Genomic DNA, 27,886 nt, shown 5'->3' with positions numbered 1-27,886 from the left:
GCGTCCGGAGTCAAACAAGCGACCCTCTTGCTGTGAGGCAAGAGTGCTACCACTAGACCACTGTGTAGCACACTGCTAAATTAAATAAAACAATTTAATCTTGCTGCTTTTGTAAACTTCCCAAATGTAACTGCACTGCAAAAAAGCCAACTTGTATTTTTTGGCCTAAAACAGTGATTTAAGTTGGTAAAACTTGGAAATATAAATGATTGACATTTAGGGCAAAAATGTAAGTTAGCACAACAAAGGAAGCCAGTTGTCTGCTCAAAAACAAGTTGGAGAGTTGTTGTTACTTATATCTTTAAGTTGGGGTTCAAAACAAGGGACAATAGTTCTGCTAACTCTTATTTCTTTGTTGTGAAATGCGGGAAATCGGTTAAATTCTGTCATTAGCGCTAGCGGCTAACTGATGCTAGCAGCTAACTGATGCTAGCGGCGCTGCTTGTTAATGGTGCCAATTCATCACATTGCAGAAGTTAGCAGAAGTAAGGATTAAAAGTTATTACAATTTAAAATTATAAGTTAGTACAACTTGCAGTTGAGTTGACAAAAATCTGAATTCAGAGTTGAGCAAACTCAAAAACAAAACTTAAAATATTTAGTTTAATTGTCCTTGAAATTTTGAGTTCACCCAACTTTTCTTTTTCTGCAGTGTGGACCAAATGGATGAAGTTCTAACCACGAAACAAGTGATTAATGGATGTATCAGATAGGGAACTGTAATTAGCATATTTTGTTATTCCTGTTCAGTTGCAACTGGCAATGACTGAAACAGCATTCCTTGTCGTGAAACATACAACAGTATTTACTACAAAACATTAGAAAGACACCAAACTTAATGAAACAGAAAAGGAAACCATGGGATGTGAGTGTTTCGGACACTGGACCTATTTTTCAGATTTTTTTTCCATCTGTCGACAGCAGAAGTACAATTTACAAAAATGTACAAAAAAGTGAGGAACAAATACATTGTTTTTAATATACTATAGAATCATATAGCTCATAACATTAAAATCCAGGCTATTTCATTCAATACAGGACAAGACTTACAATGATGTAGGACAAATAATTTGAACTCCAGACAAAACTGTTTATGTCAAATCAGAGTTAAGGTTCTTACACAATATCATCACCAACACACAAAACCTCAACCAACAGCTACAAACCAGCAGCTGGCATCTTTGTAGGAAACTAAACTGACCACCGAACAAGCAGCAGGTACAGTATATTATATAATATGTGAGTATATTAAATGTCTTTGATGGAGCCTTTTCTAAAGTAGCCTAAATATTAATTTTCATAAATCATAAGCTGTATTTTTATTGCAATGCCTCCAACCATCAGGTTATTATGGGTCAAATTATTTGGGGAAGCTTTAAACACTGGGGGGTGGAGGAAGTTCCAGTAGTAAGTGCACATTGTGAGGTAAAAAAAAACTTTTTTTTTGTTCAAAAGCACTGACGCCTATTCTATTTTAGTCAATTAAAAAAAGAAAAATACATTTTGTGGACATAAAGCAAGTCTTAACAATAAATAAAAACCAACAATAAGTCACTGAGAACTGGAAAATACAAAATTTAAGAAAGAACAAGAACCCAAATAACTGCAAATTCAAGAAAATATAATCAGAAATGTTTCCTCAGAGATGACCCACACCTTGTTCCCTAATGTTTAAAATGTAAGAGGACTGAATAGGCATATTCAAGAATGCTTCATCCTCAAAACACACTCCCCAACCAGTTGTGTCTGAATGTAGTAGATAAATACACACAATTGCTTTACAATAAGGAACTCTTATTAAGAGTAGATTTAATGGGATGTAGTGTGGGATTCTTGATTGTGCCTATCAAGCTCTTTTAGGTCCAGTGTCCAAGGAGAGGAGTCTGAGCTCGCTGGTTGAAGTCAAATCCTCTTGTGTCAGAGTGATCTGAAGAGGAAAACAGAACATGTTAATGATCATTCAAATTTACAATAGTTAAATCTCACAAAATAGTCTGATACTCACTGGGTTAGCCTTCAGCTCCCATGCCTTTACGTTCCTCATTGACCCTCATCTGTGATAAAGAAAGACACACGTTACTAAGAAGTGAACACAAATACCAGTTTTTATTCAGCATATGAACCTCTAATAATGACATACTGATGTCTCAGAGAATCATAATGACATCAACAACTAAAGGCAAAATTTTGAGTTGATGTGATGAGTTGAGCCTGTTCTGGAAAACCATCCTATGGACAGATGAGACAAAGATCAACTTGTACCAGAATGACAAGAAGAGAAGAGTTTACAGAAGGGAAGGAACTGATCCAAAGCACACCACCGCAGTGAAGCATGGTGCTGGTAGTGTAATGGCATGGGCATGTATGGCTGCCAATGGAACTGGTTCTCTTATATTTATTGATTATGTGACTGCTGATAAAAGCAGCAGGATGAATTATGAAGCGTTTCGGGCAATATAATCTGCTCATATTGAGCCAAATACTTCAGAACTCATTGGATGACGTTTCACTGCGAAAGCAACCAAATACTTTTTTTTTAATCCCACGATTTTTGTAACCCATTTATTTTTCACCCTGTGCCAGTTGCCCATTACATGAGCTCCACTGGCTACCTGTTGCAGCCCAAAGCATCAAATTCAAATCTCTAATGCTGGCCTACAAAGTTGTCTCTGGTACTGCTCCTACCTACCTGAACGCCCTGATTCAGACATATGCTACCTCATGACTGTTGCGCTCTTCCAATGAAAGGCGCCTGGCTCTGCCCCCCGTTGGTCCAAGACAATCCAGACTCTTTGCACTTCTTGTTCCCCGCTGGTGGAACACACTACCAGTTCCTACTAGAGCAGGGGCGTCCCTCTCTACCTTTAAAAACTCCTGAAGACCTTCAGAGAGCATCTTCTCTCCTAGCACCACACGATAATTCTACTCCTCAAAGAATTGTCACTAGCACTTATTGATGCACTAATAGCTCTTATTGCACTATACCTTGATTGTTTGCTTTTACTCTTCCTGTAAGTCGCTTTGGATAAAAGCGTCTGCTAAATGACTAAATGTAAATGTAAATGATCCTGGGCACTACCTTGTCTCTGTCAGCCTGGGGAGAGCCCTGAACTAGACTCATGCTTCCTCCGAGACATGAGCAGTTAGCAGACCGCTTCTTGTCACCTGACAGGGGGAGTTTCCCCGGTAGGACGTAGCGCGTGGGATGATCACGTTATTCCCACCGGTTCTTTTCCAACCCATCAGGCCGACCAGAGGGAGCCACTATAGCGACCAGGATCACTACATTTTGTGAGAGGTCCCTGTAAGGGGATCCTCTAGGGACAGGGGTGGCCAACCTGTGGCTCCAGAGCCTCATGTGGCTCTTTAGGCCGCCTGCAGGGGCCCCCCGTGGCTGAGACATAAAAAATTATATACATATTTTTACATTAAAATGTTCATTTATCAATGGTGTAGACTAAAAAACTATTTGTATTCCTCAATTGTAAAATTGTATAGCCTTTTTACAGGTTATTAAAAAAGTTTTGACATTTAAGTCAACTAAAATGTGCTTCAAAGTCGAAAAGTCCAGCACCTTAACCTTTAAGTTTTCCCAGTTTAGTTTTGAGTTCCCCTAGATAGACTAGTTTTCAAAATCATATTAATAAATCCTCAATACGACTTTTAATAATGTTGGTAGGCTAATTTAGACTTATTAGGCTGTTTAATTTTCATTTTAGGCTCAATATAAGGTTTGTGGCTCCATTCCGCGATTTTCTCTTTATTTTGGCCAACAGTGTTTTAGTGTTTTAGTTAGTAAAAGTTGCCCACCCCTGCTCTAGGGACAGGGAAAGGCCCTTTTGCCGACCACGGGCGCTGGAGACATGGAGGTTGGGACAGGCCTCCAATGCCCACAGCGTCCCTGGCGGGAATCGAACCCAGGACCTTCTAGCTGTGAGGCGACATCGCTACAGACTCCACCGTGCCCCCTCAAAATACTTTTTTAAGGCAAAGAAGTGGAATGTTCTGCAATGGCCAAGTCAATCACCTGACTTGAATCCAATTGAGCATGTATTTCACCTGCTGAAGACAAAAGGAAGGGAAAATGCGCCAACACAAGTAGGAACTGAAGACAGCTGCAGTAGAGGCCTGGCAGAGCATCAACAGGCATTAAACCCAGTGTCTGGCAAGGTTATAATAGTTTTGGATTTTTCATTAGTTTTAGTTTTAATTTCGTTGTGAATTTTTGTTTTCAAATTCAGTTAGTTTTAGTTAGTTTTTAGAGTGAGTTTTCTAGTTTTAGTTTAGTTTTTATCTTTTGAAAATGCTTAGTTTTAGTTTAGTTTTTATTAGTTTTAGTGTTAGTTTTAGTTTTTTTGTAATGGGCTATGTGTTGGGTGCCAGATTCAAATAGATCATAATAAATTTTGCCTTCATTTCCTTTGGTTTATCCATCTCAGCCCCAATAAGGTTATTAACTCTTACAGTTCTGGGTGTTTTGAATTCTGGTTCTAGTGTAGACATCCCAGTCTCAGTAAACATATTTACCATGTGTTGCATGTTCCAATAAATACACTGAATTATGAATGAAAAAAGTTGACAAAAACGAAAACTAAGGACATTTTCACTATAATTGTAGTTAGTTTTAGTTAGTTTTGTAACCAAACAATACAGTTTCAGTTAGTTATCGTTTTTTTTAAAAACTGTCGTTTTTATTTTTATTTCAGTTAACAAAAATGTTTTTTCAATTCTAGTTTTCGTTATTTCGTTAGTTTTCGTTAACTATAATAACCTTGGTGTCTGGTGATGTATGTGGGTTCCAGACTCCAGGCGGTCATTGACTGCAAAGGATGTGCAACAAAGTATTAAAAGTGACAATTTGACTTATGATTATGTTAGTTTGTCCAATTAATTTTGGGCCCTTAAAAAGGTAGAGGGCACATACAGAACGTGTTGTAATTCCTCCACCGTTCACCTGATTTGGATGTAAATACCCTCAAATTAAAGGGGACAGTCTGCACATAAAGCACATGTGGATTGTTTCATTTCGAATCCATTGTGGTGGTGTACAGAGCCAAAATGCTGAAAATTGTGTCAATGTCCAAATATTTATGGCCCTGACCGTAGATATCTTTGTGGGACACCCCCAAATTTAAGTAAGTGTGTGTGTGTGTGTGTGTGTGTGTGTGTGTGTGTTAAAGATCCACTGTATTATATTCTCTCATTGAAGCCATATGGCTGGACTTTATGTCACGCTTAACATACAAACGGTATGATAGTTTTAGTATTTTTCTTTTCTTTTTCATTGTTGTTTTTTGTACTGCTTATATTGTTTTGTTAATTTTGATGCTGGAAAAAAAACACATGTTCACTTAATTGTTATCAAAAATTACAACATGAAAATATCTTGATACATGAAATGGATTTTGTTAAAAGCAAGGACTTTGTCGTGGTGCTATGCACTAAAACGGGTGGCTCTGCTGTAATCCCTGCAGTGGTGCAGGGACACACAGTGTACTGTGCTCAGTCACCTTATCCAGCTCCGCCTTCGTCTCCTCCTCCATGCGTCGGATGTCCTCCATCGTCAGATTAATCCACTTGTCGATCCAGCAGAACAGTTGTCTGTGGAAGTGGGTGAACACACGCTTCTCCGTCTGAACACACAGGGCAGATGTGTGACAAAGACAGTTATTATTGTCTGTTTCTCTGTGTCCTCCTGCTATTAAATTAACAATATTGTGGTATTTTAACTACTGTTTGTCTCAGTCCCTTTGTTGCATTTCTCACATCACTATTAACATTTGCACAGTTGGTTCAACCTCCACAACATATAGTCATTGGTGCTCATCATCAGTGGTGAAAGAAGTATTCAGATCCCGTACTTAAGTAAAAGTACTAATACAACACTATGAAATTACTCCACTACAAGTAAAAGTCCTGCATTCAGAACTTAAGTAAAAGTACAAAAGTATCAGCATCAAAGTGTACTTAAAGTATCAAAAGTAAAAGTACTTGTTGTGCCGAATGGACCCACTCAGATTGTTTTATATATTCTAAATATATTATTACATTATTTGTATTGATGATTTTATGTAAGCAGGGTTTTAATTTTGTAAAGATATGGCTCATTTAAGTACTTAATATACTGTTATAAGATTTGATCAAATAAAAAAAGTCTAATCACCTTAAATTGATCATATGTTTTATGTTGAATCTTGACCTGAAAAGTAACTAAAGCTGTCAGCTAAATGTAGTGGAGTGAAAAGTACAATATTTGCCTCAAAATGTAGTGAAGTAGAAGTATAAATTTACAGAAAATAGAAACACTCAAGTAAAGTACAAGTAACTCAAATTTGTACTTAAGTACAGTACTTGAGTAAATGTACTTAGTTACTTTCCACCACTGCTCATCATAGTAGCAGTTTCTCATTCATTACAACAAATTACAAATGCTTTTGGACAGTCATCAAGTGCTTTCATACAACTCTGCTGTTTCATAATATTATCATTGCTTATGTCAAAATTAACTATACTTGTGAATGCTGAAAAGTCATTCCATATAAAACTAATAGTCCTCATTTCATTGTTTTACTAGTTGTCAAAATCTGTCAAGTAAATTTTATATATTCTTTTTAAATTCTTGTTTTTTCCTGAAAATGTCTCCGGAATTGAATAATTTATCTCAGGTGAACCTCAGCTTCACTGCAGAGGACGGATTCACCACTCGAGGAGAAACTTTAATCGCCGCATCGCCAGAGATGATATTGCATGTGATGTAGATGAAACTATGTGGCCAGACAGAGAGGAACTTCTGGATGGGCGTGAATGATTTACAGTACTATGTATGTTGTATATTCAGTTCCGTTATTTACAGCAATATTGTTTACAGCTGTGCACAGCTCTACCCAAAGAGACTTTTTTTTTTTAGTAAATGAGGGGTTTTTTTCAAGCTGTACAGTCAGCAGTATTATTAATATTATTTGTTGATTATCCTGACAAAGTTATGACACAGTTTCGTACAAATTGTCCATTGGATTAAAATGATTAAAGACTATTGACTCTTGGCTGTTTTCCAGATAATTGCAAAAATGTAAATCTTTATTGTTAATTGCTTAAGATAAAATAAAGCAAAAAATAATAATAAAAGATAAGCAAAAAGAAAGAAAAGACATCATAATCTGATAAATAAAATTAACTCAAAATATTGCCTTTAGTTGCTGAGACATCAGTATGTCATTAATAGAGGTTTTTCTTTAATAAGACGTGTTGATTTTGTGTAATAACAAGAAAGTTATTTGACTGTAACGAGCTAAAATGACACGTTGTAAGAAAAGTTTTTGGTTTTTTTCGGGGTGTAGAGTCAGCAGTATATTTTCTTACTTTGGTTTGCACAATGCTGTGAAGTAAAATAGAATTGTAAAGAGCATATGCAATAAAAATATGAAACATACATATTCAGTGTGTTGTACTCAGTTACCTCACTAAATACAGTAATGTATAACTTTACTGTAGTTTTCAAATGGCTGTGTAAATAGTATACAGTGCTGTCTGGAGCATTTTCAGGTAGCTTAACCTAGACTTTTTTTGCATTGGTGACCGATTTTAAGTGACCCGCTTTTACAGGTTATCAACGAGGTTTTGCAGTTTGTACTAATTGTTTTGAGAAATGTATTAACTGTTATGCAAATGCTAATAGTGATGCGAGATATGCACCAAAGCGACTGAGAAAAACTGTAATATAAATGTTCCTCCGTGCAGAAATTCATATATTGGCCACCAGGAGGAAATACATCAATCTTCTTATTTTCTCCTCAAAAACAACTAAAACATTTTATACCTTTTGGATAGTGCTTTCCACAATGCCCGATAGTCCAATCATTTTGAATTCAACAGTCACTAGTTTATAGGCACACATGTGAGGACGGTCGGGGTTAGCAGCCAGTTCTTCCTGCAAACACACAGAATCACAGATCACATAAAAATACATTAAAAAGTTCTTTAGGTAAGCCACAGTAAAGAGCAGCAAGAGGTGTAGTACCTTCCAATCAGGTTTCAGAGGCCCCCGACCGGTCTCCTTTGAATGAAAGATGGCTGGATCATGTTCTGGTTTGTAGTCCTGCAGAGTGAATGCAAGCAGGACAATGATATACAGTAGCCATGAACAAATATGAAGCAAACTATACATTTAGGTATGTTTTGGGTATATTAAACCTATCACAGTCATCTCGTATTCCCTATAAAAACCAGGTGCAACTCAGTGGTGGAAAGTAACAAAGTACATTTACTCAAGTACTCTACTTAAGTACAATTTTGAGGTACTTGTACTTTACTTGAGTATTTCCATTTTATGTAACTTTATACTTCTACTCCACTACATTTTAGAAGCAAATGTTGTACTTTTTACTCCACTACATTTAGCTGACAGCTTTAGTTACTTTACAGGTCGAGATTTAACATAAAAAAATACATTTAAAGTGATTTGACTTGTTTTTTAATTAAACCTTGTAACAGTATATTAAATAGTTAAAACGATCCCTAACTTGATCAAATACATCATAATATTAATCCAATAATATACTTGATATATATAAAACAATCTGAGTGGGTCCATTCTGCATAATGAGTAGTTTTACTTTTGATACTTTAAGTACATTTTGATGCTGATAATTTTTTACTTTTACTTCAGTACGTTTTGAATGCAGGACTTTTACTTGTAGTGGAGTAATTTCACAGTGTGGTATTAGTACTTTTACTTAAGTAAGAGATCTGAATACTTCTCCCACCACTGGTGCAACTGGACATTTCTATTTAAACTGCTGAATCAGCAAATTAGAGAAGCGGGCAAAGTGAGAAGGGCAGTGCAGCATTGACTCTGACAGCAACAAAGATTACAGCAGCCTTCATCTTTACTGGGGGACACAAGTGGTCCTTGGTTGATGGACCCTCTGCCTCCACGTGTGCCTGGCAGATCCTGATGGAGCAACATTTCCCCCCCAGACTCAGGTTGAACACATTCATGCACAAAGAACAGTAGTGTTTATTCAGACAAACTGACAGTCCAGTGAGGTTGTGTATTTTTGCATGTATCAAAGAGAGCGTGCATAAGTGATTGATGTCACTTTATCTAAATAACGTGCATTTAAATAACAGGAAAATACTGCAAAACCTGGTCTAAAGTCACTGGTGCAATAGCTTTCTGCTGCCTTAAAAATAGCGATGCACCTGACCACACCTTATGGGTGCACAAATGGGCCCAAGTACATTCGGTAATCAATCAATCAATCAATCAGACTTTATTTGTATAGCACTTTTCATACAAGAGAGATGCAACACAAAGCGCTTTACATAAATAAATAAAAAAGGAGAAAGTAATAATGATAAAAAGATGATGAAACATAAAAACAAACACCCACCCACCTTCATCCCAGCCATCCTACTAAAAACAAAGCACAAACTGAGGAACTGCCATCTCAACATGGAGCAGTGAGTAAACACTGGAGGCAGCTTAGAAATAAATTAGATAAAGAATAAAGTAAGATAAAATAAATAAAAATAAGATAAAAGATATATATAATAATAATAATAATAATAAATAAAGTGCAAAGTGCACTTTAAGTGACTTTGCACTAAGTGCAAAGTCAATAATGACAATGGAAAGTAAATATATATATATAAAAAATAAAATAAAAAGCTAGACAAAAAAGATAAAACAATAAATAAATAATTAAGAACCAGAGCATGATAAATAAATAAAAAATAATAATAATTAAAAAAAAAAAAAAAAAAAAAAAATATATATATATATATATATATATATATATAAATATAAATACACTAATAAATAGCAGCAAATAAATAAATAAAAGAGAAGATGTAATAACACTAAGATGCATGAGCAGAAAAATCTCTGTAATGTAATGATACAACGTGGGTGCTGGTATGAAAATGACAATCAGCCTGAAACTAACAATGGCAGCTGCACTGTGTCAGGTGGTAGGTAGGGCGTGAATGAGCTACAAGCAATTACAAAAAACAAAATATTTTTCCCCTTACCTTTGCACTGATGGCAGATCTGTCAGCAATATCAATGTTAACTACTTCCACTTTCTCCCACTGGTTTTCTGGCAGTCCATGTACCTGCAGCGAGGAAAAATCAAAACAAGATAGTTCCACTGACTGGTAAAAGCAAGGCATCAGACTTTTTATTTTTAGCACCAGCAAACACAAGAACAGGATTTTTGTGAACTTTGTAATGTGTTTTAGCACAGAACAAGGATCGAGTAGTCTTTCTCCAGTTTCTTCCAGTGTGCTTGCATTAGAAAAGCTAAATAAATCTTTTGGAGCGAGCGACATGGAGTTATACAGCACAAATCTGACGAGCAGAACAAGAAGCATGTTCTGATGATGGTGGGACTCGTTTCAAATCATCAGTAGCTCTAATGCTGACATCGATAGGTCAGTGACAATGCTAACATGTTATTGTTTATCAGGTAAAATAACAATAATAAAAACAAACAAGCACATTGTTGGCTGATGAGAACATAATTTTTACCCAGTATTTTACCTGTTAGAGAGTGTGCCTAATGTACACTACCGGTCAAAAGTTTTAGAACACCCCAACTTTTCCAGTTTTTTATTGAAATTCAAGCAGTTCAAGTCAAATGAACAGCTTGAAAGGGTACAAAGGTAAGTGGTGAACTACCAGAGGTAAATAAAAAAAGGTAAGCTTAACCAAAACAAAAATAATGTACATTTCAGAATTATACAGGTAGGCCTGTATTTAAGGTAGGTAAGGTAGGCCTTTTGAATTCTTTTCATGTCTTTGTAAGTAATTTTGTCTTTTTTTTTGTCATTTTGTGTCTTTTGGTGTCTTTTTTAGTCATTTTGTGTCTTTTTTTAGTCCTTTACTCCAACATAAAATGTGATTTTGAATCTTTTTTTTTACTTTCAAAACACTATCATGTTCAATAAAGGATTTTAAATGTTGCAAATGTGCATTAATTTCAGAGTACACTGAGACATTAAACTGCATAATTTTCAATTAAATTCTGGAAAAGTTGGTGTGTTCTAAAACTTTTGACCAGTAGTGTATTTAGGCCTGAAATGCCCTTAGCTGCATGTTTCACATAAAGATTAAAAGTCATTAACAAAGCCATTACAATGTTTAACTTGGGACGTTGAATATCTGTCGAAACAGCAATGACATTCCATTCACAACCTTCGATCTTCTACAACAAAATGCTTATTTCTCATCATTAAGCCCAACTCTTCAGTCATAGATCTGTAACTATACATGAAATAGATTTGCTGTATATGGAAGAAAGTGAGAACCAGATCACATGACTTACATTTTCCTGGTCACCATAGTCATCCTTGTGCCACGTCTCAATCTTAATCATGAAATCTTTCATGTACTCGCTCTGTAGGCATGGGACAGATACATGGTGGGTCAGTCAAGAATCACATAGTTGTGAGCGTGTTTGAGCCAAGGTTATTATAGTTAACGAAAACTAACGAAATAACGAAAACTAGAATGGAAAAAACATTTTTGTTAACTGAAATAAAAACGGTAGTTTTTTAAAAAACAATAACTAACTGAAACTGTATTGTGTGGTTACAAAACTAACTAAAATTATATAATGAAAATGTGCTTAGTTTTCATCTTTGTCAACTTTTCTCATACATAAACCTTTTTGGTTGATATGAAATCTATTTCATCTATCTGGTTTTATGACTTAATAAACTTATTGGGGCTGAGATGGATCAGACAAAGGAAATAAAAGAAACATTTATTGTGACTTTATTGAATCTGGCACCCAAAAAATACCCCATTACAAAAAACTAAAACTAACACTAAAACTAATAAAAACTAAACTAAAACAAGGAAATTTTCCAAAAAATAAAACTAATCAAAACTAGCAAACTCACTCTAAAAACAAATTAAAACTAACTGAATTTGAAAACAAAAATTCACAACGTTTTTAGTTTTAGTTTAGTTTATATTTTTTGAAAATGCTTAGTTTTAGTTTAGTTTTTATTAGTTTTAGTGTTAGTTTTAGTTTTTTGTAATGGGTATGTGCCTTCATTTCCTTTGGTTTATCCATCTCAGCCTCAATAAGGTTATTAACTCTTACAGTTCGGGGTGTTTTGTATTTTGGTTGGAGTGTAGACATCCCAGTCTCAATAAACATATTTACCATGTGTTCCTGCATGTTGAAATAGAAACACTGAATTATGAATGAAAAAAGTTGACAAAGACGAAAACTAAGGACATTTTCACTATCATCGTTAGTTTTAGTTAGTTTTGTAACCACACAATACAGTTTCAGTTAGTTATCGTTTTTTTAAAAACTCTTGTTTTTACTTTTATTTCAGTTAACGAAAATGTTTTTTCAATTTTAGTTTTCGTTAACTATAATAACCTTGGTTCAGACAGCAATATGCACTCTAGTGTATACAAATGAAATATATTAAAGCTTGTGAAACTGTATTGTACATTAATGTCCACACTAAGATTAACAACACCAAAAAATATATACTTACTGTAAGCACTGCATCAGAAGAAAAGGTGGACGGTGATGGACGAAAGAGATTGGAACAGAAAGAGAAACAAGGTTATAGAGACACCCAGCATCAAGCTTTTCATTTGGTAAATTCCAAAAATCACGCTGTAACTATGCAACTGTAAGCAAACAGCTGGGCTTGGTCTTTACTAAACTGCCCTACAAAGTCTATCTGTAGTAACTACGCAAAGGGTGAAACTGAGAAAAACTGCTTTTAAGTGTTTTAACGTGTTTTAACTGGCCAGCCAAATGGCTTATATGTAGATAAGTGATATGACACTTATTTCTATATGTTTTGATGATATAATTATTATGCTCAAAAATTGTGATTATTTATTTGACCTTTGACCCCAAAAATGTAGTTACTGCATTGCTGTAAAAGGTTCTAATAGTAATGCACAAATAGAGTGGAGTAACTACAGTGTTGTCTTCTTTCAGGTCTCATATTTTGTTTTCAGTGAATAAACATTTGCAAATTGATTGTCTTTTAGTGTATTTAAAAGTGTTTAATAACTCTTTTCAAAGATGTGCATATTTTAGACCTAATATTATAAAGAGATGTTATATTTTAGTCTTAATATAATTTTATCTCACTTCTTTACTTCACTATCTAGATACTAATTTCCCTTTCAAATGAACTTACAATTTCTATTTTTTTTCATGTTTAAATTAGTATAAGTGCCATTACTGCTTGGCTTTTGTGGTTTTTATATAATTGTTTCTCTGAAATAAAGCAAAATTGAAATCTAAAACTTTGTAGTTACTGCAGTTAGACTTTGTAGGGCAGTATACAATGGAAACACAAGTCAGTACTAACCTCTAAAAAGTTCTTTTCACTCACCTGTTTTACAGTAAGGATATGCATTCCAGGCCTTCTCGTGGATCTCTAGAGAATTTTTTGGAGCAAGCTTAGCGATCACTCCTGGGACTTTGCTGCAGAGACACAAAGATGCGTCACAAACACCAAATATTTTAGCTGCATCTATTCATGAAGAGAGACTTACAGAGGATACATAAGGTACACTTTTGTTGTTCTTTTAATGGTGTCAGTTTCCACTATAATCCTACCAAGTCCTAGCCTGGCTAACGCCAGACTATATCACAAATGAGATTAGTCTGGACACCAGCCATTAATTTCTCCGTAAAGGAGGCGTGGTTTACGATCCTCCAGAGCCGTTTATTGGGCGCTACGAATGTCTATCATAAGCGTCTGTAGGTAGCTCTTAGCCAATCGTATCAGTTATACCAGATGACGTATGTAGAGCGACAGAAATTGATGTTTACATAGCCAGACTAGCCCATCTCTACTTTGGGACTAAAATGCTCAATTCTGCTTCTGCAATGTTTTTCTGCAGCATGTTCTGACTCTGGCTGCTCACAGTCTACCGGCAGTGTTGGTGTGTGTGTGTGTGTGTGTGTGTGTGTGTGTGTGTGTGTGTGTGTGTGTGTGTGTGTGTGTGTGTGTCTGTGAGAGAGTGTTGCTTGCTGCTTTGCTTCTCCAGTTCTCGCTTTCTGCAAGATTCTTTATTTTTACGTCTTATTTCCCCCTCATGTCATTCAGCCACACACATCCACTGATTTTATGGCCAATAAACAAGCTGCTGCGGGTCTCTGGGGGCTTCGCTGTCCCCCGGCTCGTAGCCAGATCACCGGCGTTACAGCAGCGAGCGGTAGCGGGGCTAGTTGGTAGATTAGGCTTTGGCCAAATCCTGTCGGAAACAAGGCTAAAACATCCTTTTTGGTGGTGAAACAGGAACCGTAAGTCAAACATAAAATCAACTTTTGCTCTAAACTATTTAAAACAATGTCTACAGCTAGATCCAAAGAGAGTTTCGCGTCTGCTGCAGCCATGTTGGATCTGTATGAAAACTACAAAACTACAAGCTTCCATCTGTCGAGTAGTACGCGTCATCGTCTTGCCGTCCCTCCCCGCTCTGTGATTGGATCCCTAAAACAGGGCTAAGAAACGGCCGTAGTCTCCAGACCCTTTTGCAGCTCGAAATGAAATCGAGCATGCAAGGCAGTATGGGTATACCCAGGCTAACCAAGTCCTATGATTTTTGCAAATTTACATAAAGCAGGTGAAGTGTGCAAGCATCATATAGCCCCTGTTCATGAAGCATACAACAATAACAAACAACATGGTCTCACAGAAATCCGTGAAATAGCCACGGATTTCGCTTAACTCAAAATCCGTGGAATAGCCACGGAATCGCTCAAATTTCTGTGAAACTGACACGGATTTCGCTACAATGCAAGTTAATGACAGTCATATACAGTCATACAAAGTGATTATGTACATTCACTGAGTGAATTTTTAGAAAATAAAACATATATTTCTCGCTAGAAATGTGATCAAAATCCATTTTTCTGCAGAAACTATGTCAAAATATTGATTTTTCACTAAAAATGAGAGAACTGTCCGCCATGTTTTTTGTTCTGACCGCTGGGACCTTGAAAGTCACGTGACTTGGAACAAACCAATAGCCACGGGATATGACATCATTAACTTGCATTGTAGCGAAATCCGTGTCAGTTTCACGGAAATTTGAGCGATTCCGTGGCTATTCCACGGATTTTGAGTTAAGCGAAATCCGTGGCTATTTCACGGATTTCTGTGAGACCAGGTTGATAACAAAGCCATACAGTCTAAAAGTGTGAGGCATGTAGTAGAAAGCTGAGCTGCCTACCTCTGCAGGTAGTAGATCTTGTGGGTGTACTGTCCCTTCTCTCCATTCTCCTCGTAGGGCTCGTTGACCAGCACCTCCACACCTTCTCCTCCACCCGTCTCGTTCTTACTGGCCTCTGCTACTGCATACAGCTGACCCACTTGGTACTGAAGGGACAAGAGAGGAGATTGTCATTACAGTTATGAATTCAAACAACAATCTCATACAGTGTCAAAAAGCAGCATGGAGAATTATCAGCAGCTCTGCAGTGTCCTTCAGCTTACTATCTTCTTTCAGCTCAATGTTTTGTTTTTTGGGCTCACAGCCTCTCAACCTAGTTTTCAGCAAAAATGTTCTGAAACTCACTGTTCTCTACCTGCCCAGCATTAAATGACTCAAAGTTAGGAGAGAACGATGGATTTATCGATTTATTTTGGGATTTTTTTATTTTTTATTTAAATGGTCAGCAGATGACTGGTACTGATCAATTCTAATGTTTGGCATTTTTAATTTAAGGTCCTTTCTAGAATTGGTTGAACATGTAATATTATATACGTACAATATTATTTATAAAATTATTTGTGTAGGAGAACAGTCTGCTGAGTACCAGCTCCATTTTCATTCCATGTTTGGTTAATTTTTCCCCTCTGAGGCCCCGTTTACACGAGGACACTTGCGGGTAAAAACGACAAAATATTTTATCTGAAGTGCCTTTCGTTTAGACGGTGACGGCGTTTTGGGGGCTTAAAAACGCAAAAATCTGAAACCACCTTCCAAAGTGGAAAAATTAAATCCGCTCCGCCGTAGCGTGTCCGTCTACACTGCCAAGACGCAAAACTCTGATCTGATCTGCTCACGTCACGTATGTGTTTACGTCACATACATGCTCCAGTACAGGAAATAAACAAACATGTGGGATTATTTCCATGCGTCGGACCTTCAAGCTGCTCTGGCAGCTCTAATAAACTTACAGGAGTCTTTCCACCAAATGTACAGGATATGTACAGATAGTATTAGTGAACAGAGAAGGATCTGGAATTACCTCCATCACATTTTGGATGCAGCAATTCGTGGGAGGCGAGCCAGACGGCTGTGAACGAGACCTGGGAGATCTAGTGATGGTGGAGAACTTGGTGGAAGGAGTAGCTGATGGAAATGTGTGGCGTGAAAACTTCTGCATGCCCAAAGATGCTCTTATCGCTTTAAGTGATGCCGCCTGGCATGCATACAATCGAATTTCACACACTTTAGCGTCACCGTATGCAGCAGATTTCCTCCCGAAAATGCTTGTCTAAACGAGGAATAAAAAGTGAAGACGCGACGCCACTTTTGTGTCTTCTGTTCAGACCGTCCTCGTGTAAACGTAGCCTGAAACAGACATTGGGCAAAAAAAATCCCACCTTGGTAGGGCTCTAAAAGTTAGTAACCAACTGATGACGACAAAACCTAACTAAAGGGAGGGTGAATTTTGGACTTGGATTCATCTGGAGAACAGAAACACGATGTTGCCCTGTCTACTCTGTTTTGGTTTTCCATTAGCAAAAGTTTTGGATAGTACTTGATATTTTGTTTTCTTTCAGTCACACAAGCAAGCTGAGCCTGACTAGCAGGTGGAGCTCATCCATGTAGAACACTGACTGGTCAGATAGAGTTGTAACTTGTGTGCCACATGTCAAAAAGTAACTTCACCTAATCCCCTTTATAGAGTAGTGCACAGACTCATTTTTTTGGCTGTTTTGCTGGTAACGAAGGGGTCCATGGCTGTTTACACTCTATTAAACCAGCAAAATAAAAAATACTACAATAGTACACCAAGAGAGACAGAGCAGAAGGGAAAGAGAGGTCCTAAGACCCCTGCTGAGAATCTTTATCACCATGACCTCGGTTTACCCTTGATGGAAATAACCTTGGCTTTTCCTTTAGCTATGCCAGACACACACATCAGCATCAGAAAACCAGCAGAGTCAGCCTTTTCTTAACCTTTCCCCCTTGCTTCCTCTTCTTCTTCCTCCTCCTATTCCTGAGTCAGGCAAAAGGGTTGTGACACTGGCAAGATTGACTCACATCACTAGCGAGCCAGGCCAGGCCCACACACTCCTACTGAACACAAACACTAATACAGAAAATTCATTCATCCCCACTTCCATGAGGGAACTGAACCTGGTGGAACGATGATGGTGATGATGATGTTGTTGTTGATGTTGGGGACCTACACTACCGGTCAAAAGTTTTAGAACACCCCAATTTTTCCATTTTTTTATTGAAATTCAAGCAGTTCACGTCAAATGAACAGCTTGAAAGGGTACAAACGTAAGTGGTGAACTGCCAGAGGTAAATAAAAAAAGGTAAGCTTAACCAAAACTGAAAAATAATGTACATTTCAGAATTATACAAGTAGGCCTTTTTCAGGGAACAAGAAATGGGTTAACAACTTAACTCTATGGAGTCTTGTCTATTTTTGAATTATTTTCATGTCTTTGTAAATCATTTTGTGACTTTTAGTAATTTTGTGACTTTTGGTGTCTTTTTTTGGTTCTTTTTGTGTCTTTTTTTAGTCCTTTAGTCCAACATAAAATGTGATTTTGAATCTTTTTTTTACTTTCAAAACACTATCATGCTCAATAAAGAATTTTAAATGTTGCAAATGTGCATTAATTTCAGAGTACACTGAGACATTAAACTGCATCATTTTCAATTAAATTCTGGAAAAGTTGGTGTGTTCTAAAACTTTTGACCAGTAGTGTATGTGGTTGACACTTCACCTGGAATTGCCTTCTGTTGCACTATTGTTTTTGTTTTGTTTTATTTTAGATATATACATTTAGGCTGTGATCTGTTGTATGTATGTGTGTTGGAATGTATTATTTTTTATGTCTTTTATACACCTAGACTGCAACCAAATTGCAACCAGATCGCTTCCTGCATATGCCATAACTTGAACAAGATGGACAAAAATGCTGTGTGTGTTTAAACTGAAAATACATAAATAATTAAATTGCAGGAACAGGTTGTCTTTTTCAGGTTGGGTGATATATTTGCTAAAGGCTGAGTACATCACAAGTTGTTGTTTTTGGACCATGTTTACCATGTCTTTTTCTTTTTTTGCATTCAGTGAGTTAACCCAGTAGCACAAAGAGGACAGTAACAGCAGAGACAGACAGTAAAAGCAGCATATTTTACAGAAAGGTCTTCACTCTCTTTTGGCAAAAGTTGTGCTGCAGCTTCCCTCTAAAGGTCTGTCTTGAAACTCCATGCCAGTTTTTGTTTGATGATGATAGTCCAAGTAAAACTGGAGATAAGGTCAAATATATTTAGTATAAAAATATCAAACTAGATGTTCTCCTCATTTTACCGCCTAGATGTTATATTTGTCACCAACATTTAAAATTCTTCATTGAGCATGATTGTGTTTTTAAAGGTCTGTCTAAAATCTCAGTGTGAGACTAAAAACTCTCAACACTTTAGACGTGAGCAGGTGTGAGCTGATAGTTCCAGCTGATAAATTCCAAATCTTTTCAAAGTCTTCTGGTGTATAGGGAGCTTTAGAGATGTGTTTCAGTAGCTGTGGATGCTCAGCCTCGTCACTGTGACTAGGAACTAAGGAATGCAGCTTGTCGTGTAGAACCAGTGTGTCTTCTCATTGTCATGAACGGTGCGACGTGTTCCCGGCCTCTATGAGCCGCCTCAGGGAGGGGAGCACAACACTGGCAGCTAACGGCTAACAGCTGAATCAGGAGGGAGGTGGTCATCAATACTGGACATGTTGAGGCAAAGAGCCGTCTGTCCAGTTTGTCAGAGAAAAGGGTTCACGTCACCGTCACCAAAACAAGGTGTGGACTGTGAACAAACGTTTGATTGCTTTATAATGACAACAACAGTCAAATCTAGTGCTGCTGGAGTGTAAATGGTAAATGGACCTGCACTTATATAGCGCTTTTCTAGTCGCTTTGCGACCACTCAAAGCGCTTTACACTACAGACTGCGCTCATTCACCCGTTCACACACACATTCATACTGGTGGCAGAGGCTACCCTAAACGGTGCCACCTGCCACCATTGGGAATTCATTCACACACACCGATGAACACAGCATCGGGAGCAATTTGGGGTTCAGTATCTCGCTCAAGGATACTTCGGCATGTAGGCTGCCATGGTCAGGGATCGAACCACCAACCCTTCGGTTGGGGGCCAACCGACTCTACCAACTGAGCCACAGTGTGACCGATGTGACCAATTAACCCATTGAGGCCTAAAACTCCTGTAAAACCTCTGGGCGATTTTAAAATAAGCCCCTAAAACCTGAAGTTTTTCTGGAAATTCAACAGAAGTGTCAACGCTTCTACTAAATAATCGATTTTTCAGCCTCTGTAGCAGATAGAAATGAAATTCAAAAAGTATTTGAGAGCTTATACAAATACTACAAAACGACGTATCCGCTTTCCAGGCTTCAATGGGTTAATGCCACTGAGGTGCATTATGGGAAGTGTAGGATCAGGTTTTTGGGCCTGAAAGTCCAGTTATCTCCTGCTGCTCCCATTTTACTGAGCTTTTTGTTTGTTTGGGAGTCCCTTAACTTTATGTAAGTGCAAAGCTTGGGCTGCTTGATTACGGCAAAAATCCTTATTACAATTATTTTGGTCAAGACTTTGAAAACTATTTGGATTTCTTGATCTTTAGATAATTAAACTGAAAAAACAAAAATAATAAAGAATCAATAAAAGTAAATTACATTTTACAAATAAAATGAAAAAAATAAAATAATGTGCACTGCTACAATCTACTGAAAAACTAAAAATATTTTCTATATGTAAAATACATTGTGGTGCGCTGCAACGCTTAAACACTCCATCTTACTCTTTTTTATTCTATTCTATTCTCTATATAGTTGTCCTTTTACCTTTTAATTATGTTTTTATTACTTAATTACGTTTCCTCTGTATCTGAGATTGTCTGTTAATTGCTCTCATGCTGTCTTTTATCATTTTTATGCAAGAATTGTTTTTTTAGGCCTGATCTCTGCTCTGTTGGCCTCATAGCATCATTCTCCTTTGTAATTCACCGCACTCTGCAATAGAAATAATATTAATATTCGTATGTATTCAACATGCTGCTGAGCTATATTTAACATATTCCTGTCAGTAACTCTGTAGAGGAAAGGGTGTGGGTGCACTGGACTTATAACAATACAAAAGAAACATTTTATCTTGTGTTCTTGTTGGAAGCCAAAATCATAACTGAAAATAAAAAGTGATTAACCCATTGACGCCTAAAACTTCCTGTAAAACCTCTGGGCGATTTTAAAATAAGCCCCTAAAACCTGAAGTTTTTCTGGAAATTCAACAGAAGTGTCAAGGCTTCTACTAAATAATAGATTTTTCAGCCTCTGTAGCAGATAGAAATGAAATCCAAAAAGTATTTGAGAGCTTATACAAATACTACAAAACGACGTATCCGCTTTCCAGGCTTCAATGGGTTAATTGGTCAGCAATCTGAAGTTCTCATTTATTCAACTGATCACTAATAAACAGTTAAACGGATCCTTTACATTATGTAATAACTCCAGATATGACAGGACACAGAGCCCTCTCCTGTTTCCTCATCCAGAGCTCAGAATTGTGACATTTAGTTACTCAACTAAGGAATCCAGCCGACACTTCACACTGAAAGGGGTCAGAGGAAAAGCCGGTCATACAGCAAACTGTGATTACAGGGCTTAGTGAAATACTGGTTTCTGCTGCGTGTTAAGCAACGGAAAAACAAAAGAGCCTAGTGTTGTATGCAACATTAGGATTAAAACCTAGAATGAGCCATTTAGGTAATAAAATGGAAGGTGGGGAAGGTAATAAAAAACCTGATGGATCTTTCATGAAGCACAAATGTAATGAAGGTGAAAGGTAAAGAGGCTGCACAGGCTCTCTTGATAACATGAACAGTGTGGTAGATTAGAAGGCTAAATACATTCTGGACCTGATAGTGAAGTGTTTCTACTGCAGCAGCAGGTCACACTGTAAAAAATATCTGTAGATTTTACGGTTAAAAACTGCTAAACCATGACAGTAAAAGACCGTAAAATGATAAATGGGTTAATTCAGTTTCAGTAACAATGAAACACTGTAAATGTATATATCAGCCAAAACAGTATTTTTTAATTTTTAAAAATACTTTACTCCACTGTGAAATATACTGGTACTGTGTTTGTAGCAAAAATAAACTGTAATATATATATACACAAGCCATCATTTTTGCATTTATTTTTAGTAAAAATATTTTGTCTCACTGTTAAATGTACTAAACACCATATCTCTAACAAAAATATACTGTAATATTTAATGGTAAAATCTTTCATTCATGCAGCATTTATAAAGTATTTTCTTGTCAATTATATGGCAGAACAGCGTTTCTTTTGATGGAAAAACTCTTATTTTTTACGGTCAAACATGGAATAAAATGGCAATCTTAAACGTGAAATCAACAGTGCTAATATCATTTTACCGTAATATTACAAAAAGTTGCACCATATTTATTACGGTAAAGTTCTGGCAACCACAGCTGCCGTTTTTTACCGTAAAAACAACAGATTTTTTTTACAGTGCAGGGCACAGAGTGTGCTGAGTGGTAGCCACTTAGTGTAGTATCTGTAAAATCCTATCTGCTCTGTAATGCCTTTAATCGTCTCTGCAGTCAGGGAGATCAGATGCATGTTGATAACTAAAGTATGTTCTTCAACAGGTTGGAGATATTTAAGCAACAATCCGATGAGTATTTAGTGTCAGAGTGAAAAAATAAGATCTAGTACTGAAAATGGTCCACAAGGACCCTCATGTTGTAGAGGAAGACGTGACAAATCAGAAGCTGTGTTTCCATTAACGTTGAAGCGAATTTTGAAGTGAAATCTTGAAATGTTGCGTTAAAGAAAGTGCGGATTAGGGACGTTTACATCAGCTGGTGTAGAGCAAACAAACGAAGCAGCAGAAACATAATTTAGATAGAAGAAGCAGTGTAATGTATTACTGTAGGATAATCCATCAGTAAACAGGAGAAGAAGAGAGAAAGATAGTCGGACAACAAATTTCTTATTTGAAAAAATAGTTTCCTATTTTTTAAAACTATTTTTTTCGAAAAAGACAAAAAAAACAGCTCAAGCGAGCGTAAAATAAGGGACGTCTGGAATGCCCTGCTTATCCTGCTGCCCCCGCGACCCGGCCCCGGATAAGCAGAAGAAAATGGATGGATGGATTTTTGAAAGTTTTATCAAATTTTGGTGTTTCTATCAAGCTTTTCTCATGCAAATCTTGTGCAGAGAAATTAGCTGATGGAAACGCACCTAGTGTGAATGCAGAGATGTAATTGTAGCTCTATCTGCACTTTATTTCTGCTGAAATATGAAATACCCAACTTTTTTTTTTATTTTTAACTTTATTTATATATTCATTTTTAACCCATTAAGACCCAAGTATGCCAAGAAAAACTCCCTCTAAAACCCCAAAATTGTTTCAAAACAACCTAAGTGGTCTGAAAAACTACACAGTGTGTTCCCTAAATGATTTATTTGTCAGCCTCTGTAGCAGATAGAGATATGAAATAAAAACAGTCTAAAAGTTAAAACTCTTGGCTTTGACTGTAGATAATTGCCTTTGCACTAAGTGCATCAACATTTTTTTAAAAACATCAACAAACAACCAAAAAAATGTCCTTGCTCAGGTCTTGTGTTTTGGATGATCTCGTCAATGCTAAACTTTACTTTCTGTTAATTCTTCCATGTGGGGGCTGGGTAAAATTTTATTTTTTTCAAAACACACAGACGTTGCATCCAGTCGAAGGTGTGTCGCCTCTTATTGTTTCTTCTTTTCTTTTTTTTTACCTTGTTGTTACCTGGTTGCTCCTATTTTTGTATTCAGTTGCTGCTGGGCTGGCTGATACAACATTTCATTGTATTCTTACAACGAAAATTAAGTATTTTATGTCTTATGCAACTGTTCTTACAATAAATAATCTGTGCAGGTATTCTGGGTTAAAACTGTCGACCGTCCCAGTTAATTACAAAACCAAACGGCCAACAGAGAGCCCAAAAAGTTGGGACACTATGAAAAACATGATAAAAAACAGAATGCATCCCATTGAACATAGCACAAAAACAAGATATCTAATGCTGGGACACTTTTTTGTGAATATATACTCTCATTCTGAATTGGATGTACAACACAAACACAACTTGAACATTTTTGCATAAATCTGCACATTTCTCCACTTAAATTTGCACTAAGTTGTATATAGTATATTATTATTATTGTATATTTGTATATTGTTAAATGTATTTTCTTAGATTGTTTATTTTTTATCTTTATCTTAAAAATTGTGTGAAACTTTGCGGCTGTAACAAAGAAATTTCCCCACTGTGGGATTAATAAAGTCAAATCTGAAATCTGAATCATTCTGACTTTATTTACATTTTACACAGTGTCCAAACTTTTTTGTAAGTAGATTACAAAGTAGTATTTTGTAGCAAATAAGCTTGCACTGTGGTGAATATGAGACATCAAGCTAAACCTGGGACATTTATAGGAAGACATGACTTTGCGTACTGTCCCTGATTTAATGAAAGTAAACAGATGAGTCCTTACCTCTTTCACTGAAATGGGCAGAACAATTCGGCTGGAAGAGAACAGAACAAAAGGCATTAGGGAACTTACATCACAGTCAGCAATGAAACAGGAAGTACAAAAATGACAAATATATTGTTGATCTGCAGGAAGTGGACAAGACCTGTTGCCATTGTTCAAACATATCATCATTTTGTCTTTTATAATATTTATAATCAACTTCATTTGTATAGTGCTTCACATTGAACAGACATTAAATGAACATATTAAAACATTAAAAGCATTCAATTCATAAAATGGAAGTAAAACTATAGATAATACAAAGTGCAGCAGAGATCATATAAACTTTAGATTTAAATTAGAAACAATAAGTCAAACCTAAAAATCAAAACAGCTTCTCGATGTGGAATTTAAAGGTATAGTTGGACATTTTTATTGCTGTGAGTTGGATGAAAAGCTTAACACCACTCTCATCATATCTGTATGATAAATAAGAATATCACGATATTTCTGGATATTTTTGCAATAACGATATTATTGAAAATATGATTATACATGCAATAAAACTTGTACAACAAAATTAAAAACACTAAATCCAAACTGTAGTGCAAAGTGCAAATCTCAACAGTTACCAAATCCAAAAAATTGACTGTGCATAATTAAATATTAGAAAATAATAAAAATAATTCTGTAAATGTCAGTGTCGGAATGTAACTAAGTACATTTACTCAAGTACTGTACTTAAGTACAATTTTGAGGTTCATCTAGTTAACTTGTTATTTTTTCATATTTCCATTAATGCAACTTTATATTTTTATCACATAATCACAAATTGCTATATCAGAGAGGTGCTATAAAAACATCTGATTTTGCACTTCCATAAATTAGAATGGTGAAAAACGGAGCAGCAGCCGTGAGCAATGCTTACTTTTAGTACATAGTAAGAGTCAAACTCAAAACACTGGATCCTACATTTCCCATAATGCGGCTTTGATTAGACCCTTCTTACCTCCTAATCACCTTTGTGAAGCTCCTCTCTGTTTTATTGAGGCAATACTTCACATGATGAGTAAATTAAACTACTACATCTGTAAAATCGTCCCTTTAACCAAACGGAGCTGAAGGAACACCTGCAGCTTAATTAAGAGGGTGTGGGTTTAATTTAAGAAATCTGGCTTCTACATAAATATCCCTCAGGCTACGTTCACACTGCAGGTCAGATTTGCTCAGTTTTTATGTTTTTGTTTGCTGGTATTTTATTATATTTCATGCAAAGATACTATCGTATATTCAGTTTATGACTAACGAAGAATAAGGAGTCGTCAGCATACAGTCTGAGAAAGAAATGTACAGGAAATATAAAGTCACATTAGCTAAATCTTTTGTTTAGTGGATAAAATAAGATATCTGATTTGCTCATTTTAAACATTCTGCTTCATCTTAATTCAACATTCAACAAGCAGAAAACCGTCAGAATTACAATAAAGACGCCTAAATAAAAGGGACAAAAGGAGTCTGATCTACAGTTATACTCTTATATTATTATGTGGCATATATCAGACTCCAGTGTGAACTTCTCATAGTCCTGAGCTGCCTGCCTGCTCAGAAGAATAATAACAAAAATGCCAAACGCAGCACGCTGTGTACAGAAGTTAACATGGTGCCGGATCTTCAAATAGAGAAAATATAAAGTACTTATGCCTAGTTATCCATATTTCTGTTAAAGTCAAAGAGAATTTTGATGTGACATCTTGAAATGTCGCATTAAAGAAAATGCCAATTAGGGACGTTTCCATCAGCTGGTTTAGAATAATAAACAAAGCTGTATGAAGGTACTTTGGTCAGAAGATGGCAGTGTAATGTATTGTTTTAGGCTAATCTGTCAGTAAAGAGGAGAAGAATAAGAGAAACAACAAAAAAGAGGGTGATAATCAGACGAGTTTGGCGACCCAGAAGAGAAAATGGAGAGATTGATTAAATTGGGCAACTTCTAATTGTTCTTTCATGTCAGAGGAAACAGCTGATCAGTCATGTGAGTAAGATGTTTGCTACGTTAGAATTTATTTAGAAAAAAGCGTTTCCATCTCCCGTGTAGTGCATTAACTATTTTTTTAGTTAAACCACCTCAAGCAACCGTAAAAACTTTTGCATTTATCGAATTTTGGTGTTTCCATCAAGCTTTTCTCATGAGAATCTTCAAAATGCAGAGAGAAATTAGTTGATAGAAACACGACTACTGTTACTGATATTTTCACTGTTACTTAATTAATGCTATTTTATTTGCCCATATCAGTGTCAACAGATAAGAAAATAGGAAATCCATAATGATAACTAGAAAAAGCTCTCAAACTCCCACCAAGGAGGCAGTTCACTGAGGAGTGATGGTTAAAAACTGTGATTTGTGATTATGGAAACGTCATTGTTAATAAGCTGAATACCAGAATGCATTTTTTTCCTCCTCACATTTTCTGAATTCATGGGGCTATTATTCCACAGGCTGCCAGCTGATGATTGTCGCTCTAGGGTGACGTAAAAAGTGACTGTTCAGACTGATGTATCATTAGAAAACATCAGATCTGATTTAGGACCAGATATGAAAGAGGCCCCAGTCTGATTAGGGAAGAAAAAAACGTTTTGGTGTGATTTGTGCTGGTCACAAATCACAATCAGATCTGAGTCACATATGAGCAAAAAAAGTCCTAGTTTTTGTACTGATTGATTTATAGTTATATCAAATTAGTCATGGGAAGTGGCAGGACTGTTGGTTATCTGGTAGTGAAACCTAGAGAAGAGGAAATTATAAAACTGTAATCAAGACTGCCACTGAAATAAAAAAAAGAGAACAAATAAAGCTGGAATTTTTGGTGGAAACCTTGCTGTGTGTGTTCTTTGTGTGTATGTATCCTTCTCTTGTGTGCCTAGATACACAATAGGCAATTAATCGCCACCTGTTGCCAGTCTAGCAGGGCTTGAATATTTCATTAGAACAGATCAGAGTGAAAGAGGAGCCTTCCAGGCATGATAGCTGGTGTGATGAAAAACATATACACATTAGCCAGCACTCACAGAAACACTGCACAGTTTATTAAGACTAGCCATAATGTCCAACTAAAAGGGTCAATATCTCTTATTTTCTTCGCATAATAATTGAACATAGCTTTAACATTCTAATGCACTTTGCACTACGGTCAGGTGACAGCCAGCTACTGGATGTGCTTCCAGTACTGCTGTGCATATGACATGACTGCCATAAAACTGCCTGACTCAGGAGTTTCAAGAATGTGGAAAAAAAAAAAAAAGAGTCATCAATATATAGGCTACACTTCCTTCAACCGAGCCCTTTAAGACAAATATGCGATTTGTGATAATTGGCCAACTTAAGAAAAAACCAAACCCTGTCCAAACAATTGCCAATTGTAGTTGTCATCTCTTATAAATCCGCGCACCTGTCTTGTAAAAAGTTATTTTTTTTATTTTCTGAATACTTGATTGCACTTTTTCATTTCGGCATACTTTAAAGAGTACATTTAGTCAGTGGTAATTAAACTGTGGGGGTTGTTGGCCGCACCCGGAGCCTCCCTCTTCACCAGATTACTCGTTAATGTCAGCAAGTTATTTAACGTCGGTGGAGAGCAGTTTAAACCAAACCTACCGGTCACGGGAGTTGAGTTACATTGCTATTTTACTTGCCGAATTCAACAAATCTCCAACCAAATCGCTCTCATTCTCGTTGCAATGCATATAACACGCGTCTACTTTAACTAAAACGCAATAAACTTTAAATTGACAGAAGTTTCTATGGAGTTCTGAGAAAGCCACACTGGAGTTCAAACAGCTCAACCAGGCTGAGGAGCTGGACCCAAAGCACAAAAACCCCACAGGATTAAAACAACAAGGCATATTTAGAAAGTTAAGATACTCACAATTCTTTAATCAGCATGTTGACCGTCCACAAAGCAGTTTATGAGAGAGTGTGAACTCCTGGAAATGCTGTTTTTTATAAAAGGTGAGAGAAGAAGAAGCCGCTCATTCACCGCTGGTCGCCTTCACTCAGGACTTTCTTCCTGGAAGATGCC

At 36.5% G+C, this 27,886-nt stretch overlaps 1 protein-coding gene across 1 annotated transcript; it reads right to left on the bottom strand.

The window, feature by feature from the left end:
- Positions 1-954: 954 nt before the first annotated feature.
- Positions 955-27,886, bottom strand: LOC131969527 (phosphatidylinositol transfer protein alpha isoform-like). The gene is made up of 12 exons (XM_059330577.1): positions 27,734-27,886; positions 23,832-23,862; positions 15,233-15,378; positions 13,384-13,475; positions 12,523-12,530; positions 11,328-11,399; positions 10,033-10,116; positions 8,018-8,095; positions 7,817-7,927; positions 5,511-5,633; positions 2,006-2,054; positions 955-1,927 (listed from the first exon to the last, which is right to left on the bottom strand). The coding sequence occupies exons 1-11, from the start codon at positions 27,748-27,750 to the stop codon at positions 2,010-2,012; spliced, it is 807 nt and encodes a 268-aa protein (XP_059186560.1). The 5' UTR covers positions 27,751-27,886; the 3' UTR covers positions 955-1,927; positions 2,006-2,009.

This window comes from Centropristis striata, chromosome 4 (genome assembly GCF_030273125.1).
Source record: "Centropristis striata isolate RG_2023a ecotype Rhode Island chromosome 4, C.striata_1.0, whole genome shotgun sequence".
Lineage (NCBI taxonomy): Eukaryota > Metazoa > Chordata > Actinopteri > Perciformes > Serranidae > Centropristis > Centropristis striata.
The sequence above is the reverse complement of the archived record's forward strand: the minus strand, read 5'-3'. Positions and strand labels throughout refer to the sequence as shown.